General features: G+C 53.8%; 1 protein-coding gene and 1 long non-coding RNA gene across 8 annotated transcripts in view; one reads left to right on the top strand and one right to left on the bottom strand.

Annotated features, from left to right (window-relative positions):
• The window catches only part of PLEKHG4 (pleckstrin homology and RhoGEF domain containing G4), a 72,447-nt gene extending 59,021 nt beyond the window's left edge, over positions 1-13,426 (bottom strand). For 5 of the 7 annotated variants that reach the window (XR_001557649.2, XM_015873800.2, XM_015873804.2 and 2 more), the window contains exon 1: positions 13,324-13,426. Coding sequence is in view for 6 of the 7 variants with exons in the window: in XM_015873800.2 (XP_015729286.1) it covers positions 13,324-13,389 (66 nt within the window). In the remaining variant the exon portion in view is untranslated. Of the gene's footprint in view, positions 1-8,813; positions 9,531-13,323 lie in introns of those variants that run through there. The other 2 variants (XM_015873801.2, XM_015873802.2) reach the window with 2 other exon arrangements.
• A 1,260-nt stretch (positions 13,427-14,686) lies between these two features.
• LOC107319213 lies at positions 14,687-18,065 on the top strand. The gene is made up of 3 exons (XR_001557681.2): positions 14,687-14,791; positions 14,958-15,222; positions 15,603-18,065. It is a non-coding gene; the product is annotated as an uncharacterized LOC107319213 (long non-coding RNA).
• Positions 18,066-18,068: the final 3 nt, after the last annotated feature.

Here is an 18,068-nt window from a genome sequence, read left to right as displayed (position 1 = left end):
AAGGAAACGTTCGCTTCTTCCATCCAAGGGAAGGGCCCTTTGCTCCAGACATCAACACGAGGAAATGCCTCGGCCACAGAGCAAGCCTGAAGTGACCTGCAGCCATAATGCTCCTTACACAAACCCTGCCGTCCTTCTCAGCTGCCCTGCTCGACCATCCTTACATTCCTCATCTTTGAAAGCACAGGATTGCATGGGAGGGATGGGCTCATCCAGGCAGTGCCTGCACAATCCCTCCCTGCACCAGTGTGGGTGACAGCAAGCTGCGATCTGCCTGTGGCACTGCTTCAGCTTTCCTGATGCTGTTTCTCCTGATGTCAGCAACAAGCGAGGCTGAATGGCAGCAAGTAAGAGCCTAACGTGTTTGCAACCAGCTGCCACAGCCCTTGAGGTCAATGCAACCAGATGAAGAGAGGTTTAGGAACTAGTTTTCATATTCTTAACCCAAGGACTCAAAAAGCAGGAGCAATTTGTGCACGCTGACAAGTGCGGGATGCTAGGCTCAGTCTAAACCTAAATGGGAGGGGATAGTTGTTTTAAAGAAGCTTCTGTCCACCCAGAACACAGAAGCAGCATCAACCCCTCAGCTTTGCTGCTGTTAACTAAAATGAAAAGCCTCTCCCAGCTAGACCTGCCATAATATACAGAGCTGTGCTTCAGAAGCGATAGGGTCCAAATGCAGCCAGTCGAAAGCAAGCACAGCTCCAGTAAGGCTGTGCCACCAGCTGCAGGGCTGCCCCGTGCCCCCAGGGGAACAGGAGGCCTTCACCTGCTGCTCTTCCCCCTAACACCAGAGAGCCCAGCCATGGCCTCCCACTGGTATTACAGCTGGCAGCATCTGCAAACCATTTCCACCTGATCCTCTCCAGCCCCCAGATTCAAAACCTCAGCCCACGGCAGCTGTAGGGTTCAGTCCTGCCCTCTGCCCCCGCTCCTCTTGCAGATATTAATCCCCCCCTCCCCAGTGAATTTGGTTTACTGTTGCAAATAAAACAAAGGAGTAAAAATATTTGCACATGAGCCGGTGCGTTGCTCTCAGGTTCTCACACCATTCCTGCTGCCTGAGCAAAGCCTGAGCAAGATAATTATTAACATTGGCACCGAATCCTAAAGCCTTTATATGGTTAAAATAAACCAAGCCTTATATTATTCTTCCTTCAGTAAAATACAGGATAACCATAGCCTGTAGCCATTGTAAAGTTCAGTGCTAACAGACGCTTCCCCTCTCTCTGGTTCACTGTACCATAAAGCCACGGTACCTGTTGAGGCTTGAAGGACTGAGAGCTGCTTTCAAGCCCCACCTTTGGATCATCTCACCAGGTTCTCTGCTAATTCCACTTGAAAAGCCCCAAACGTGGCTGCAAACACATGCATCCCATTGGGATCCACCTGACAGCAGAGCCTCCTTGGAGCACAGAGCGTGCGACGTGGCAGAGCTTGGAGCAGGCTGGACTCTGAGCACTGACTTGGGAAATCAATTCACAGTCCTGGAGATGGGATGGAGCTGCTTATTTGTCCTGTTCACTTCTCAGGGTACAGAAGGAACTGCTTTGGCAAGGGCAGTGGCCCTGAAGGAGCAATGGTTTGGAGGCACAGGGAACTCAAACAGAACACCAAGAGAACGGGATGATGTCCTGCATTCCAGATGCCAATCATAAGCCTATCCTATCCACAAGCCACATCCCCTGCGACACACAGGGTATATAACCCTCACCAGGAAGCACAAGGAGAAACTTTTCCTAGCCAGGATAAGGGATTGTTATCCCAAGAGAAGGAGAGCAAACCAAACCTAGCAAGGATACGAGGAAAGGATGCACTCCTGCCCACACCTGCTTGCACAGCAGCCCCACATAGGGCCCTCCTGGAGAAAGCAGCCCCCTCTGCACACTGCAGATGTCAGGCTGGTCTCCAGCAGCATTGCCACATCCTGCTCATGGGAAAGGCCTCAACACATGCTTCTTTCCACCAATGCAAATAGGGATTGCTTTCCAACCAAGCCAGAGAGCACCTCCCTGAGCAAAGAAAAAAAAAAAACAACACGAGTCTTGGGACTCAAATGTTTCTTTGTAAATAGCACAGGAGGCCCATGAAGTCCTGCACGCTGCCGCCGCACCTCCCAAAAGAGAACCAGGCTTTAAAAATAACTGCTCCATAAATCAAGGCTCTAAATAAAGCCCAGGTTAAGGTCACGTCCGGCCACGGCTGCTTTCACCACACCGCAGCTGGGAGCTGGTTGATGTTACAGCCCTGCTCCAGGGACCCATCTACCTCTCCTCATGCAAGCAGCTGCTGCAGCATGTGAGGAGCCTGCCAGGAGGCTTCTGGAGCAAGCAGGAGCTTCTCAGCCCTTTCTGGATGCCTTTGTGGTCAGGAAGAGAGCTCCAAGTACTGGGAGCTCCTGCCATGCTGCAATTCAAGTTGGGCATCAGGAAAGATCTCTGGAAGGGCAGTGATGCATTGGCACAGCTGCACAGGGAGGTGGGGATCCCATCCCTGGAGGTGTCCCAGAGCCGTGGGGATGTGGGCAGTGGGGCACGGTGGGGGTGGGCTCAGGGATCTGAGAGGTCTTTCCCATCCATAATGACTCTGATTTCCTTCTGACTCAAGTTCTTCCTCTCTGGGACCTGCTGCTCACCAGTTAGGGCTGAATATGGAAGATCTCCTGCAGGCTTGGAAAGGAAGGCAGCCTGCCAGGGAGAAGAGAGGTGAATCCCAAGGGTTCACATCAGGAAAGTGCCTGGGACAGCAGCTCAGGTGACACAGGACAGCGCTGCATCCCTTCCCTGCACCTACCTGCACTGCTGGAGCCACCCAGACCCACTGTTCCCTATAATTCACTTGACCACCTTGGATGGAAGCCAGCGTCGTGCTCATCTAAAACAAGTCCTGAACAGGGACAACACGGAGGAGAGGCACAAATCTTCCCTGCTGACAGCCCAGATGTTGTCTGAAAGCTCCTAAAGTCTCTCAGCAAGTCCTTATGGCAGACGATACTCCTTTCTGGCAGGCTGGAGCGGCCCATGCCACATGCTGAGGCACACATCTGGCAGCAGGGTGAGCACCCAGCCTCATAACATTGCCTGCGTGTGGCCCCCAGCCAGGTTTGGGGGCTGGGGGCAGGGAGCCCCACGCGGGCTCAGCTGGGCCGGGTCGCTCTGCCAATACAGGCTGCTGTGCTGCGCCACTTGGCTGGGGCTGCTGGGCTCTCAGTTTGACGTGAAAAACCTCATTTCCAGTAAAAACAGACCTCTGGGCTTTCCACGAACCCTTTCCACTTCTTGACAGCAAGCTTAGAGCCAGGCTGCTTTTCCTTAGGGGGGATGGAAAGAAAGATATTTCTGTGTTCAAACCGGTCTCCAGCTAAAAAACAAGGCTTGTTTTTCAGACAAAATCTGAGATTTCCCACTCCTTTTCTGCAGGGAGGAGAACCCTCCCATCCCCGCTTCCTGAGCTGCTCTAATCGCAGCCATGAGTTCAAGAGAGGAAAATCTTCCCAGCACAAGTGCCAGCTCCCCCGGCTGTGAGGCTCGGGGGGAGGCCAGGAGCAGAGCAGTGGCTGCAGCGCCCCGCCTGCTATGGGGTGGTTGGACCTAACGAGCTCTCTGTGCTGAGCACTGCAGCTACGAGGCTGGCACTCACAGCACTGTCCTGTGGGATACCCATGGATGGCTCTACCTGCTCCGTGGGTTATTGGCTGAGGGCTTTTAAAGGCTCTCACAGGCCGGCTTCATGCACAGGCGGTGCCTCCACCGGCCCCTCTGGCTTTGCAGGGAGTGGTGCTCTGGGAATCATTTCCAGATGCCTCCCTGCTCCCCAGCCCTTCCCTGGGCCGACGCAGCAGCCAAAGCAGCTCCTACTGGGCAGCCGTGCAGGATTAGCATTCCAGGCACTGCAGGAAAACAAGCGCTTGGAAGCGATTAACTCATGATCTCTTGTTTAATTAAACAAAGGGGAAAAAATGATGTATTTGCTTTTCAGCTCCGAGGTTCCGCTCCTGCGCATGCGGGAGGGCTGGGCGTGAATGGCAGGGCAGCCCCACAGCCTGTGTTGGTTCGCACTCAATGGGGCCATCCTGGGCAGCTCTGGGAGCAGTGTGAGCCTCTCAGACACACAGCACTGTTCTCTGTCTTCCCCTTCAGGTTTTCCCAGCACTACACAACACAAAGCCCAGCACATCACAAGAGCTGCTGACAACTGCACAACAGATGAGGGCAGCCAAACAGGGGACGGAACACAGACCCCCAGCCCAAGTGAGACCTCTCATAGCCCAAAAGGAGACCTCTCACAGCCTGCCCCCTATTAGCTACAGCTCAGGGGGTCAGACAGGTGTTAGAAGAGCATCTGAGAAAGCAGATCCGAGCCCCGTCCTGTAGCAGACGTGCTCCAGCTGACACAGGGCCCTGCATGCGGGTGAGAAGAGCTGTGCAAGCACCACCACCATTGTACAGCTGGGAAGCAGCTTACCTTGGGTTAGTTTAATCAAGGGATCAGGTCCTTAATCTGAAATAACTGTCTAAGCACCGATTATTTATTTATTTTTTAATATCATTGGCATAGCTCTAACCATGCAATTAATTACCAAAGCTGTAATCAGCACAATACAAAGCCCTGGGCACTTTGGTAACACCCTTCCCAGCAATGGACTGGTGTTGGCTGTGCCTGCATTTGTCTGTCACCTCCCTGAGGCCCCAGGACAGAGCTGCACAAGCTCCCCAGGCTTGTTGAGCAGCCAGCACTGCATACCAGGGCTCACAGCATTCAAAGTGCCACCCAAGCCAGGAACTTCCACTTCTTACACAGTCCAAACACTGGCACGTTACACTGTAAGAAAGTGCCCTTTCTCACTAGTCTCTTCCAGCAAATGACCTCAAGGAAAAATCACCTTGTCTTCCTTACCTCTGCCACATGCTGGGATGCTCTCAACAGAACCAGTGAGGTTGGAAAAGAGCTCTCAGACCCACAAACCCAGCCCACCCCTACTGTGCCCACTGCCCACATCCCCACAGCTCTGGGACCCCTCCAGGCACAGTGACCCCCAACCTGAAATGGTTCCTAATGCCCAACCTGAAGTGAAGGGTTTATTTACACCTGCCAGCTGCAAAGCACACTGAGGAAGTTCTCAGCCAAACACATCAGCTGCCTTCAGCCATCGGCATCAGACCCTAACCCACATATCATGCTCAGACACCCATCTGTGAGCACCTCCCAGCAGATGGGCAGCCTCCAAGAGAAAATGATAATCCTTCAGGAGCACAGCTGATAAGTGCCAGGAATGATCTTCACAGGGTCACCATTTAGGTTTATTGCTCCAGCATCGGGTGTGAAGCTGCAGCCAGATCCCATTATCCAGCTCCCACCCTTCCCCTGCAAGGTGCACGAGCTGCTGGGACAGGCTCCTAAGGGCAGATTTTCCAACCTCCATAAGTGAGGGTGGATGCCTCTAAGAAAAGAGCATCTATTAGTTAAATGAGCTCCCAGACCTAATGTAGGAGCCAGATAACACTCTGTGGTCTCAGCATCCCGGAACACATGAGCCACGGCTCCTTTTGGCCTCAAACACATTATGAAGTCTGAGAAGCAATTCCAGCAAGGCTGGCTGTTCATAGGAGAAAACCAAGTGTCCAAGAGGAGCAAATCCCTGCACGGCCTTGATGTGAGAAGCAGTGGCAGATCAGGTGCCAGCATGCACCTTGCCTCCAAGGAGGGACAGAAGGCCAGGGCAGGCAGCCCAGGGACACCACAAGCCCCACCTGGATAAATGTACCTGCTCCAGTGAGCTACATTTGCTCCAATGCCCTCAGAGCTGGCTGGGAAATGGAGGCGATGCATCGTACATTGAAGCTGTCCCAGCCCTGAGCAGCCAAGCCTGGGGCTTAGAGCCAGACAGAAACATTTCCCCGATGTTCAGATAAAGCCCTAAACAAGTGCCTCACATAGAGCTCAGTACATCCATCATAAATGCAATGCATTGCTTTTCCTAAAGGCCCGAGTCAGACAGGGGTAAACACAGCACTTTTAAAGCTACTCCCTTTATGGGTCTCTTTTTTTCTTAATAGGAAAGTCTCACGTGTCCCATTATTTCCATACATATCAAAGAAGGGTGGAGATTTAACTAGCAATTTCTAAAAGACATCTTTGTGCACAGAAGGGATGTATGCCAAAACGTGGGTGGTTATAAGCCCAAACACAAAGGGGAATACATCCACAGGCATTTTTCCCCCTTGATCCATTAACGGGTCTGCATACCAGCCTGCCGAGCGGATGAGAAGGACCTTGTTCAAAAGGTAAATGTATTCTGAAAGATGACAACGGGCAGCAAATAACCCACATCCTTTCACTGTGGCTGAGGCTCAGGCTGCAAAGCTGGACTCAGAACTCCTCCAGCTTCTCCTCCCCATGCCAGGCAAGCCATGCCTGGCCACAGCATCTCATACTACTGGGGGTGACCACAAGGCCCCATGGAGGTCCCTTCCCATCACACCTCCCCACGTCCACAAGGAGCACATGTATCTCTCCTGGCTGGTCCCATTCCTCTCCACCTGAGCCCTTTGGTTCCACCCCAGCCAATGGCTGTGGCCTGAACCAGGGCTTCACCCTGGGCATCCCAGACCGACACTGAGGTGTTCAATCTGAGCAGACAGGAAGATTCTCAGATTCACTCTGTGCTGCTCTGATCTTGATATTTCAGCTTGGCATCCAGCAATGCAAGAGAATGGGATGTGCATGAAGCCCAGCAGGAGCACTTAGCCCAGGAAATGCCCAATCATTTGTTCTTTTTGTGTGTTTTAATGAAAGACCAAAGCAGCCAACAGGGATGGGGCACAGGGATAGGGGCACATTCATTCGTGACCCTGAGCTGCAAGGTGGTGCACATACACAGCCCCAAGTATCCCACCATACAAGCAGGGCATCCCTTTTTATGTTACCCTGTATTTTAAGTGCCAAGAGGAGGTCCATTTTAGCAAAGGTCACTGTAGCAGCCACAAAGGCTGTGCTATTCACTTGCATGTGGCTCTGAATGTGCCTCTCTCACTGCTTATCTGGAAAGCCAGCACCTCTAGCACACACAGCCTGCAACCACAAGGCAGCCCTGCCCTCCTGACACCTTACAGACTGACAGGGGCAGCTCAGGGAGCAGCCAGGAGAGCTTTCCCACCCCACTGCCCACATGGAGCCAGACCAACCTCCTCCCTGCAGCTGGAGCCTGTCCCCAACAGGGCTGTGGCCACAGAGGCCATCAAATGCAGGATGCCAATTCTCAGGTGCTGATGCTCAGGGTACATTCCTCTATGTAAACCTACAGCATCTCACCAGGAACACTTGATGCCCTGCATCCCTCACCTGTTAGTAGAGCAGGTTATGTGATTGCTGGGCTGGCACCTGCAGACTTGTTCTTTTCATTGCTGCAAGGGACAGCACAGCCACCTTCCCAGCACAGACAGTAACCCAGAGAGCACGGCCTTCAGACCACTTCCATGTGCTCAGCACTACGCCTCTGGGCCCCGTCTGTGTTCCAAGAACTCTTGCTCATTGCTTTGGCACAGAAATAAAGCAAAGAAATCCCAAACAAAGTTCTCTGCAGTTCCCAGACTCGCTTCCTTCCCACCCCAGAAGATATAAAGGGAGGATGACACAAAGACCATCTTTCCTGCTGAACTCCTGTCAGCACAGAGGGGGCACCTGAACTCAACTGCAGGAAGATGCCAATAGTTGCTTAAGTTGGGATATACCCAGCAACCACTGGAAAGCAGCAATCATCATCCTATCAAGGGTAAAAGCACAGCCTCATTAGGCAGCCTGAGCAGCTTCCCAGGGCTGAAGCTCAGCCTGGAGAGCAGGGACATAAAGGCCAGTTCTGGGGGGAAGCAGGCACCTCTGACCTCAGGTATCATGCCCATTTGGTGTTCCAGGCACCCATCAGCTGCAGCAGCACTACATACCATGCATGGAGAGTGGAGCATCCTTCACACTGATAGCAAAGAGTCACCTGTCTCACACAGCAGAGCAGCCCCCAGCAGGAGCTGAGCCTCCAAGAGTCCCACAGGCCAACCCACGTCCACTGAAATCCAAATCTTTTGCCTACAGGGCTTGGTTGGTTCACCAGGACACCAGAAGCTCAAGTCCAATGGAACAGCTTGTGGCTGCAGGAGAGGACAGGAGAGCCATGGGGTCCTTGGCAGAGGAGATGCAGGAAGCAAAGATGCAGGCCAAGGGAAGAGATGCAGGCCTGTCAGCTCAGCTGGCTGCAGAAACCAGGAGTTGGGCAACTCATCTTTTGATGAAAGCCAATGTACTTCAAGGCCAGAAGCTGGACTGAAGTGGCCAAGCAGCAACTCAAGCAAACAAAGCACCAGAAGGTGGTCTGGTCCATGATCCCCAACCCCTTTGGGTGTATGGCATGGCCAGGCATAGGGCTGCCCCACAGCCACTCCCAGGGAGATGGGGTGCTCAGCTGCCTGCCTTGTTTCTCAGCACTTTCTCCAAGTGCCCAGTGCCAGCTTTGGGCAGGGAAAAAGGAGCTCTGCCCTTCCCCATGCTCTGCAAAGGGGCAGTGCCCATAGCAGGGCACCAGCTCCAGCCTCACACCCGAGCAGAGTGCCTGCTCTGCTCCATCCCAGCCCGTTGCTGCAGGGCCTCGAGCAGCACCCCATGGGGGATTGGTGCCAGCAAGAGCCCCGTGTCCCCGCAGCCACCCCGGGGCTGGCACCCAAATCACGGCAGTAACGGGAAGCACCGGAGCACCGCTTCCACCTCCGGCATCTCCCCATCACAGCCCCGTCCCGCACAGCCCCGCTCCGCAGTGATTTCCTTACCATGTTCCCGGCCTCCTTTTTTTCCCCCCTTCACTTCCAAAAGTGGCTTTTTTTCTCTTTTTCCTCCATGTGTACGACGACGGGGCGTCTCCTTTCCCCTCCGACGTGAACCACTGAAGCACTTTGAGTCCCGGACTGTAATCCAAGCCCTCGCCGCCCCCAGCACAGCTCCAACTAATCTAACTCATGACACTACGGGAGCAGGGGACCTCCAAGGTTTCTCTGACAGCCAACCCCGGTGCTCGGCAGTGGAGGGACATGGCGTGGGGTGCTGCCTCCCCCACCCCCAGACACAACACCGGCCAATCCTTACGGCATCGCTGCTCCCCGCTCGCCCTTTGCCTGCTCAGCAGGGATGCTCCGTGTCACAGAGCTGCTGTCGCCTGGGAAGATCCGAAGAGCTGCTGGAGGAAAGCAAAGTCCAAATGCAGACATCCCACGGGGGTGTCCAGCTTCTCAGGCAGCTTCCCAGCAGAAGTTTCTCCCCCCCATACACACACACACCTCTGGGCTTTGCTCTGAGTTCAGGGAGGATTCTCTGCTCTGCAAGATGCCGAGGGAAGCACCGAAGGTTGGGCAGAAACACCGAGAAATAAGCAAAAAGCACTAAGGAAAAAAAAAAAAAAGCTGTTTTTCTAACTTCTGGAAGGGAAACGAGAGAGGCAGTGACCGCTTCAGGCAGCGGCAACAAACTGCATTGGGATCGGGAGAGAAGCAGAGACCTCGCCCCCTCCCAGAGGAGGAAGTAATTTAACATGGCAAGTTTCTCCACCCCTCCATTAATTGTTTAAGATGGCCGGGGGCCAAAATACTGCCCCTGAGAGCGGGGAAGGTCACCGAGCAGGCAGGCAACAGCGTCCAGAAGCAACAACGGGAAAGGGCAGAGCCAGCAAAGCGGGGAGGGGGAGGCAGGTGCCGGCACCCCAGGTCTGCTGGCACACAGGGCACAGCGGGAAGGGACCCCCAGGAGAAGCTCTGGGGATGGGATTTGGGGTGACGTGAGCCTTGCAAGGGATTGGACCTTCAAGTCTGGAGGCCGGGGTGCTGGCACCCTGACACGAAGCAGTGCATGCCAAGGGGAAGGGGGACTAAGAGACCTACAGCAAAAGGGACCAATTTCCCTTTTGCTGGGACAGCAGGGACAGGCTCAGCAAGCTGGGCAGCAGCAAATGCTGCCAAAGGCCTCTGCTGCTGCAACCAAGAGCAGCAAGGGTGGATGACTGTCCCTGCAGGAGCTCAGCTTGCTTTCCTTAAGTAGAAAGAGAGACCCTCCTAGATGGGATGTAACAGCACGGCAGAGCAGCTGCATCACTGAGATCCTTGCTGGCAGAGCCTTTCCCACAGCCATAGGCAGCTACTTGCCTCCACCGCACAGCAGTTCCCCATAGACCTCCTGCCCACAGCAGGTGAGGTCAGGCTGGGTGAATTACAGCATCCCTGAGATGCAGAGGGGGTCACAGCCACCCAGTTACCATCTCCAGCATCAAAAAGGAAGCTGTAATCCTCCCCCTGTGCGCAGAGAGCCTTTCCTTCCTTGTCAGTGAAGTGTCCTGTCAGATTCACAGCAGAAGGATGAGGAACCTTCCCTAGCAAAACCTCTGAGTGCAGACTTCAGTGTCTGCACGAGGCTAAGCAGCTTTGCCCTTCATTTATTCCCCAAACAACACCTCCCAGCTCATGAACACAGCCCCAGCAGGTGCTGGAAGCATCCCCATGGGCTGTCCCCATGCTGAGAAAGGCAGCAGAGAACGATGTGCAGATCACATGGCATCCAGCTGGCTGTGACAAGTGCTAGCAGAGATGCTGAGCTGTTCTAACAGCTCCAGTAGAGCAGCTATCAGCTCTTCTCACCCCTGGGAGTTCAAAGTTGGCTCCTCCTGCAGCCCTAGCCAGCAGCAGGGTGAAGGTATTATCAGTTCACCTAACTGCACCTCTTTGAGAGTCAGGCAGAGAAGGGGGCCAGCTCTGGGCCACATGAGATTCAATGGTTGTATGTGAAGAAGCAGAGGGGCTGTCTAGCAGGAGAGCAGCTCAGCATCTCCTCCCATCCCAGGCTCTGCTCTTCCATCGCAGCCGACAGCAGTGATGTGATTTCCTGTGCCACAGGGAACATCATGGCCCTGTTTACTCTTGGCTGGATCCTAATATAGATAATTGAACTGCAAAGCAGCCTCTCCCTCGTCTGCTGCATTGGAGATCTGTTTCTTCCAGCAGCACATGGCAGCCAGCTGCAGCCAGCACTCCAGTGGGTGCTCAACAGCCCCTCAAACGAGGTGCACAACAATGCCGTGCTTGTTCCCCAACACAGGCTCGTTCTGTCTCCTTGCAGAGCAGCTCCTCACTCTTACACAAGCCCTGTGGTTTCCTCGGGTTGAATATTAATTGCTGATGCCAGTGCAGAAGTCTGTTAGCCAGGAAGGAGCAAGGAAGTGGCCCAAAGCATTGGCTGGGCCAACCACACAGATCCAGGTCCTTTGCACAGACCCACAGGCAGTTTTATACCAGGGGAACCACTGCAGCACCTGGTGGTGGTGGGTTCTGCTTGATGCTTCCCCCATTCTGGACCTGCAGTGCTATCAAAGTGTCTGCTGAGGCCCCAGGCAGACAGGAAGAGAGCACTCTGAGCCCCTGCTATTAGAGGTCTACTTCTTAGTTGTGCAAAGCAGGCAGAGCTCAGCACTGTTCCCAACAGGACTCAGCTGTTTTGGAGGAGACACAAATGTTTTGGATGCCAGATAAGGACATCTTCTGACCTAGGGGAAGTTGTGCAATGAAAGCTAGACAGTCTCCCTACAGCAGCCAGCAGCTTGTAGCAAAACACCTCATAGGCTCCACGTTAACCCAGCACGAACAGCAGTGTCATGCTCAGCACAGGGAGTTTCCCATGTCTACGGGCACCTCCAGGGGCAAGGAGAGCCCAGGAGCAGGTGGTGGCAGACCAGATGACTCCGAATCCACTTCCATGCATCTGCTGCACCAGGGCTCTCCGCCACCTCCCACATCCACACACATGGCTGTGCAGATGTCCCGTGGATTAAGCTGTGCTCTCAAAGTACAGCTTCATCATGTTATGATCCCAGCAAGCCACCCACTGTGAGCCCCATCAGCATGTAGGGACATGGGAAGCCACCAAGAAGCAACACCAGATCCTGCTTAGCACAAGCAGGTGCTTTAAGACCAGTGATAGATGTTTACTTGCAATGGGTTTAGTCAAATGAAGCAAGTGCTGCAGGCAGCCCTCGGCACCAACAACACTGCAGGACTGAGCTAGTCTGCTCCCCATTAGGAACATAAGAGAGAGCAGAACGTGGCTTAATATTTAAGCCTTTATTTCAGATCACAAGCAAAGCGGGCCCTGGCTTCACAAGAGCACCTCTTGGTTTAACTAATTAATTTGATAATCCTCTATTTAGAATCCTCAAGAGACATTCAGCCTTGAAAGCAAGTAATTACCTCTAAGTGGCAACAACCTCTTTGTGAGGCCCAGCCTGATCAGGAAAAAAATGTCTTAAGCCCGAAATATAATCACGGTGTGATTTCCCAGAAGGTCTGGATAAGAGACAACACAACAACAGCTGGTCACACTCCCAGTCTCAAGACACAAGAGCCACTCAATTACCAGTTTACACTTCAAGAAGCCATTCAGTGCCACACACAGACCTGGCGTGTAGGCAACCACTGGGAAGCTTTACAGGAGGTGATTTCTGTTTCTTGGCTGCTTCAGAGCCCACCTCCATCTCTGGTTAGATAAGGGCAAGCTGGCTTTATCTGAAGAGCAGCCTGAAAGCGACCCATCTCTCTCCAGATCTCACAAGCTTAGTAGCATGGAACAGTCATCTATTTACCTTCCCATGCTAACCAGCCCTGCTGGCAGCGGTGCTGTGTGATATTCAATCCCAGCAGTGCATGTTTACTGTACTCTCAGACTGCTCAGCTCAAAGCTAGACGTGCCCAAGGGCACCTCCGCCCTTCAGCCTGGCAGGGCTCCGTCCCCCAGGCATGGAGCACAGGGGACTCTCAGATTCTTCAAACAGGGTCCTTGGTCACGGCTATAAGGGTTTGTGTGACAGAGCACAGGTTGGAAGGATGGATGCCCTCCACCCCATGCTTCTGAACCACCAGCTCTTGTGCCCTGTGCCCAGCTCGCATAGGTACCTTCAACACAAGAAGCAGATAGAGCCCTCACTAAGACAACCAGTAGGTGCTGAGCAACAAGAAAAACAGACAAGCACTGAGACACACGCTTCTGGACATCCTAAAAGTACCTCAAAATGCAGTTATATCCAGCCAGGAGGGAAGGGATCCAGCTGTAACACCTTGCAACAGAGAAGGAGGGATCCACCAACAGCCACTGATTATGCACCCACCACAGCTTGGGCACTGAGTGGGGTCAGCATCAGGGGCTGCTCAGCACCCCAATAGAGCACAGGATAACAACACTTCCACCAACCTGCTCCAGGAGCTCTGAGCACACAGATTACCACCCCTACCCCCCAGACCCCTCACTTACATCCAGCACTTGCAGAGCAGCCTGCACCCAGCAGATCCCAGCAGATCCTGCAAACCATTCTCCCATGGCAGAGCCTCTCTGGAGAGAAGGGAAGCTCTCACCTCCCTGCAGTCTGCTCCTCTAGAGCAGAGGGAGAAGCAGCTGGGTTAGATCTGCACTCACTGAGGCAAAGCAATAGCCTCAAGGTGCAGCTCCAGCTGTGGGCATGTAATCAGTGCTTTATGGAGCTGCATGGGCGTTCCCTGAGACCAGCTCTAAGTTTGCCTGTGTTCAGGCTGGGCTGAGCACTGCCTGCTCAGTTCCAGTCCTCCAGGTGCTTCCTTCAGCACTTTTAATCCTGCTGGTATTCCTAGCAAGGAAATAGAGCTGACCTCCCCAGTGCAGGTGTGGGCTGTGCCATCCTCCAGCCTTACCAGCTCGCACTGAAGTCAGAGATCTAGTTCCTCCATCTCAGCCTCAACTGATAAGCTCCATAAGACTCCAGGCTGAAGGTGAAACAACTTAGAGTGGGGCATAAAGCAGCTTTTGGGGGGTCTTTTCCCCAAGGGAGTCTGTAAGCCCCTGTGCTGACAGGGTGAGCAGACCCTGCAAGATCCCTGCTGATGCCGAGGGTTCCGTGATGATTCTCTGATGGGAGCAGAGCACAGGGCGAGGTCACGGTCCGGGGCGACACCTGCCGGCTGTGCCGGGGCTGAGGGCTGAGCCCCCACCCGGACCCTCCATCCCATGCAATGGGGGGAACCAGCCTCTTTTCTCCCACCCTTCTGCCCTGCAGGGCCGCATTGATTCTAGCTGCCCACAGCTCCTGCTAGCACTGTGCTCACCCACCCGCCCGCCTTAACACAGAGGCCCCATGCAATTAGGCTGGTGGGTGTTAATTATAATCCCAGGTCAGCAGCCCAGACAGAGGCAGCCAGGCTGACCTAGGGCTGTGTGCAGGGCAGTCTCTTGTCAAGCAGCGCAGCAGGGGGGCTGTCTATAATTAAATGAGGAATGGTAATTAGTTTATTAGCCGCTGACCTTGTGTGCAGCCCCTCCTGCTGGCACCTCATAGAATAGGATCAGAGAATCATTAAGGGTGGAAAAGAGCCTCAAGTCCAATCCCACCCTCCCCCCCATGCCCACTGCCCATGTCCATCAGTGCTGCATCCCCACGGCTCTGGGACACCTCCAGGGATGGGGACTCCCCACCTGAATGAGCAGCTGTGCCAGCATCCTCTCTGTCATAGAATGAATTGTTCCCATTTACCCATCCTGACCCTCCCCTGATGCAAATCAAAGCCATCGCTCTCATCACTATCACCTGGAAGCAGAGACTGAACCACCCTCACTCTACCCCAACCCTATAGTGATGCATGGGGGTGCTGTGAGAGAAGTGCAGGACCCCACACTTGGTCTGGTTGGAGCTCACCTCAGGGGGGCACATCTCTGCCCTTGTAAAGGTTTGGGGCGGTTTAGTTGCTTTATGGTAAGTGGAGGTGGATTAGAAGACAAACCCGAGCGTGGTGAGGTAGCTGCTTGACTTTCTTTGCTCTTTATTGCACACTGTAATTTCCTGTTTGCTTCCAAAGCTATTCTTGCAAAGGAGGAAAAAAAGAAATCAAACGTTCCTAACGACTCTGTCTGTTCCTTAGCAGGAGAAAACAAAGATCAGAACGAGCCTCTCGGAGGTCACCGGCTAATTCTGCTATTTAGCCAACGCTTTCCCCTGACAATGCAGCCCTCCTGCTGCAGGCTGCCTAATCTGCTTACTCAGCCGGTGCTTTCAGCCCAGCAAAACAAAAGCTCGTGTTCCTAAAGTGGTCAGCTCCCAGGAGTCAGCCCCCACATCTCAGCACGAAGAAACACAGCACGTCCTGAGCCTATTTGCTTTTTGGATTACCTTCCCAAAGCTTTTAGGTAAGGAAAGCTACAGAAAATAGCACTATGTGTGTGTGTGCATGTGTGGGAGATGAGATGGAATATCATCATGGGGGTCTCTGGAAAGGCAAAGCTCTAATGGGCTCTCCACCACCAACAGGGAGGGTATAGTGGGGCTGAGGGAGGAGGAGGTCCGTGCATGTGCATTGAGCACCTGAACACAGCAGAGCTCCAGTGGGACCCCATGGCAAGAGGAAGGGGCACCCTGCCCTATTTTAGCCCTTCTCTGTGGCCTATCTCCTTGGACATGCCCATGATCCCACTGCTGATCCCACCAGCTCCACGGGTACCCCCTCCCCGCAGTGTCCTCAGCTCCCACCCACTCCAGCTCACCTGACACAGGTCCCGTTTACCCACAGATGGGATGCCAGGGATGCCAGAAGTTGAAGTGAGAGGAGCTTCAATGGCTTCTTCAGGGATCTTTGCCTTCCTTGTAGAGCAGCTCACGACTTTAGGATGTGGGACGCTTGTGAAATCAAAGCCTCCACACGTCAGCATCCATCCTGGCTGCTTATTCAAAGCCCCCAGCAGCAGCAGCCTGGCCACACAGTCCACCAGAGCAGGGAGTCCCTCTGCTGCATCTGCTCCTCCAGGCAAAAGCAGAGAAATCCAAACCACAGAGAGGGCTGTGGATCACCCCACCCGGCTCCTGCCGGCCTGCAGACCCCACTGACCTGTCTGTCCTCAGCCCATCTGCTCTGCAGCTCGCTGCCCTGCACACTGGGATGCAAGGAGGGGGAAGCTCACTGCGAGGACACACGGGTGAGCCGAGGAGCTGGACCGCCACGCGACAGAGGGGTGCAGCACAAAGCATAAAGGCAGCAGCTCTGCCGGCCTGGCTGCTCTGCCCTGGAACGCAGCATGGGAACCACTGCCCAGTGCAAATCTGTTCCTCATTATCCTCCCCGGCTGCTGACTGATGCCGGCTCAGTCACCGACGACTTTCCTTGCGGCCTAGGATGGCTCACATCCATCAGACAGGAGGCTTTTTGGGGCAGATTGGGGCTGGCATCCATCCCTCCAAGGTAATTCAGGAGTGACAGTGAGTCGTCACCTCCACTACAGGCTTTTGCTGAAGGCAGGGGATGGGGGTGGCTGCAGGAGAGAGGGGGTGCGGCGGTGGCACTGGGGCAGCAGGATGCTCTGAGCCTTATCCCAGATGGTGGCTGGTGGCTGCAGAGTGATGAATAGCTGCCACCGTGCCATCCTCTGTCAGATCATTGGCAGGTTTGGTCACCAAGAGCTTGGTAAAGATGCTCAGTGATAGATCTGGCACTGAAACACGCCTGGGGTGGGTGAGTCCCTGTATGAAGTGGGTAGATTGTGATGGGGTTCTCATGCAGCTTCTCCTTCACACCCTTTGACCCTCCTGAAATGGGGTTTGGTTGGGTCACAACAGACCTGCTGCTTGGCCTGAAAAGGGGTGATGTGAGGTTGTGGCTGTGCAACTCCATGGGCAGAAGGGGATACAGGAGGGAACGTGCAGATAGCTTATACCAAACAGGCCAGAGGAGAAGCCAGCCCCTTCCCATCTGCATTCAAGGTACTGCCTGGGGATATCAACAATCCTACAGAGCAGTACAGGATCCTGTGCTGCAGATTGCATGTCCCACCGCTTAATAAAAACCCTCCCCATCCCCACCATCAGCATCCCATAACACCAACCAGAAGAGGCTCCCAGGCTTGTCTTGGTCCCATGCAATGAGTTACAGGAGGGTGGGAGCTGAGTGCCCACACCAGCAGAATGGAACAATGAATGGACTGAGGTCTCCAAAATGTGTCCACCCACACAAGCTCAGCCTGAACGCTTTGCCTGAATTCATGTTTGCCTTCCCCCTGTTCTCACGTGTATGGCCAAAGGCTCTGCTGTGATTTGTGCTTGCTGGAAGGCTCGGGAAGAAGTGGGAGGTGAGAAGCTGGCTGCCCATTCAGCAGCTTCCCACCACTTACGGCTGTGTAGGTCATTGTGCAAACATCACATGAGGGAACCAGAAGCGCTCCAGAGATGGAGCAGAATGAAGAAGAGTGTGAGGTGTCCTGTGGGTCAACAACACCATTGCTACAGCAGAAAACAATAAACTGGCAGTTCAAGAAAAGGATTATTCCCCTCAGTTTGATGCCTAGCTGCACGCCAGCTCCAATTCAGGGCTCCTCAGAATAAGATACAGATCTGGTCAGTCTATTTCTGAAGCTTACCTGTGGGCCCAGTACTCATTGTGCAATGGGAAGGCTGTGATTTTGAGACACTGTGCAATGCTGATATGGGAGATGGGCAGCACCGACCCTCACCCACAGCCTGGCTCTTGCATCCTACCAATACCCCATTGCTGGCACTGCCTCCCACCCTCTGCTGATTTCACAAGTTCTGGGAAAAAGGGGGAAACTGGAGGAATGGGAGAAAGTAAATCGTGGTGGAAAAAATGTGCGGATCTAATAGCAGTGCTGGGAGAAGCCTGTGTGCAGAATGGGCTGCAGCAGTCAGACAGCTCCAGGACGGGGTTGCTTATAATAACAGTCAGAGGGTTGTATGTTCTGGGTTACAGCCTGACAAGCAGCTAATTTGTTGAGCCTCGCTCCATCCTGGAGAAGCAGAGGTTTGGGCACATGTGCTCGTGGTTTGGCCCGGTTTTTGTGTTTTTCCACTGAGGCACTTTGGTATTTTTAGGCTGTAAGAGACGAAACTGTGCTGTACTGGAAGGAACAGCACCGTGCAGGCAGGAAAGGGAAAGACAGAGATTGGAGGAAGAGAATAAGCACTGACAAAACCCCACGGGTGCAGGAGGGGCCGCAAACCAACCTGGAGGAAGCAAAGCATGCAGAGGTCC

Source organism: Coturnix japonica, chromosome 11 (genome assembly GCF_001577835.2).
Source record: "Coturnix japonica isolate 7356 chromosome 11, Coturnix japonica 2.1, whole genome shotgun sequence".
NCBI classification, from domain to species: domain Eukaryota; kingdom Metazoa; phylum Chordata; class Aves; order Galliformes; family Phasianidae; genus Coturnix; species Coturnix japonica.
Note: the sequence above shows the minus strand (reverse complement) of the source record. Positions and strands in the feature narration are given on the sequence as shown.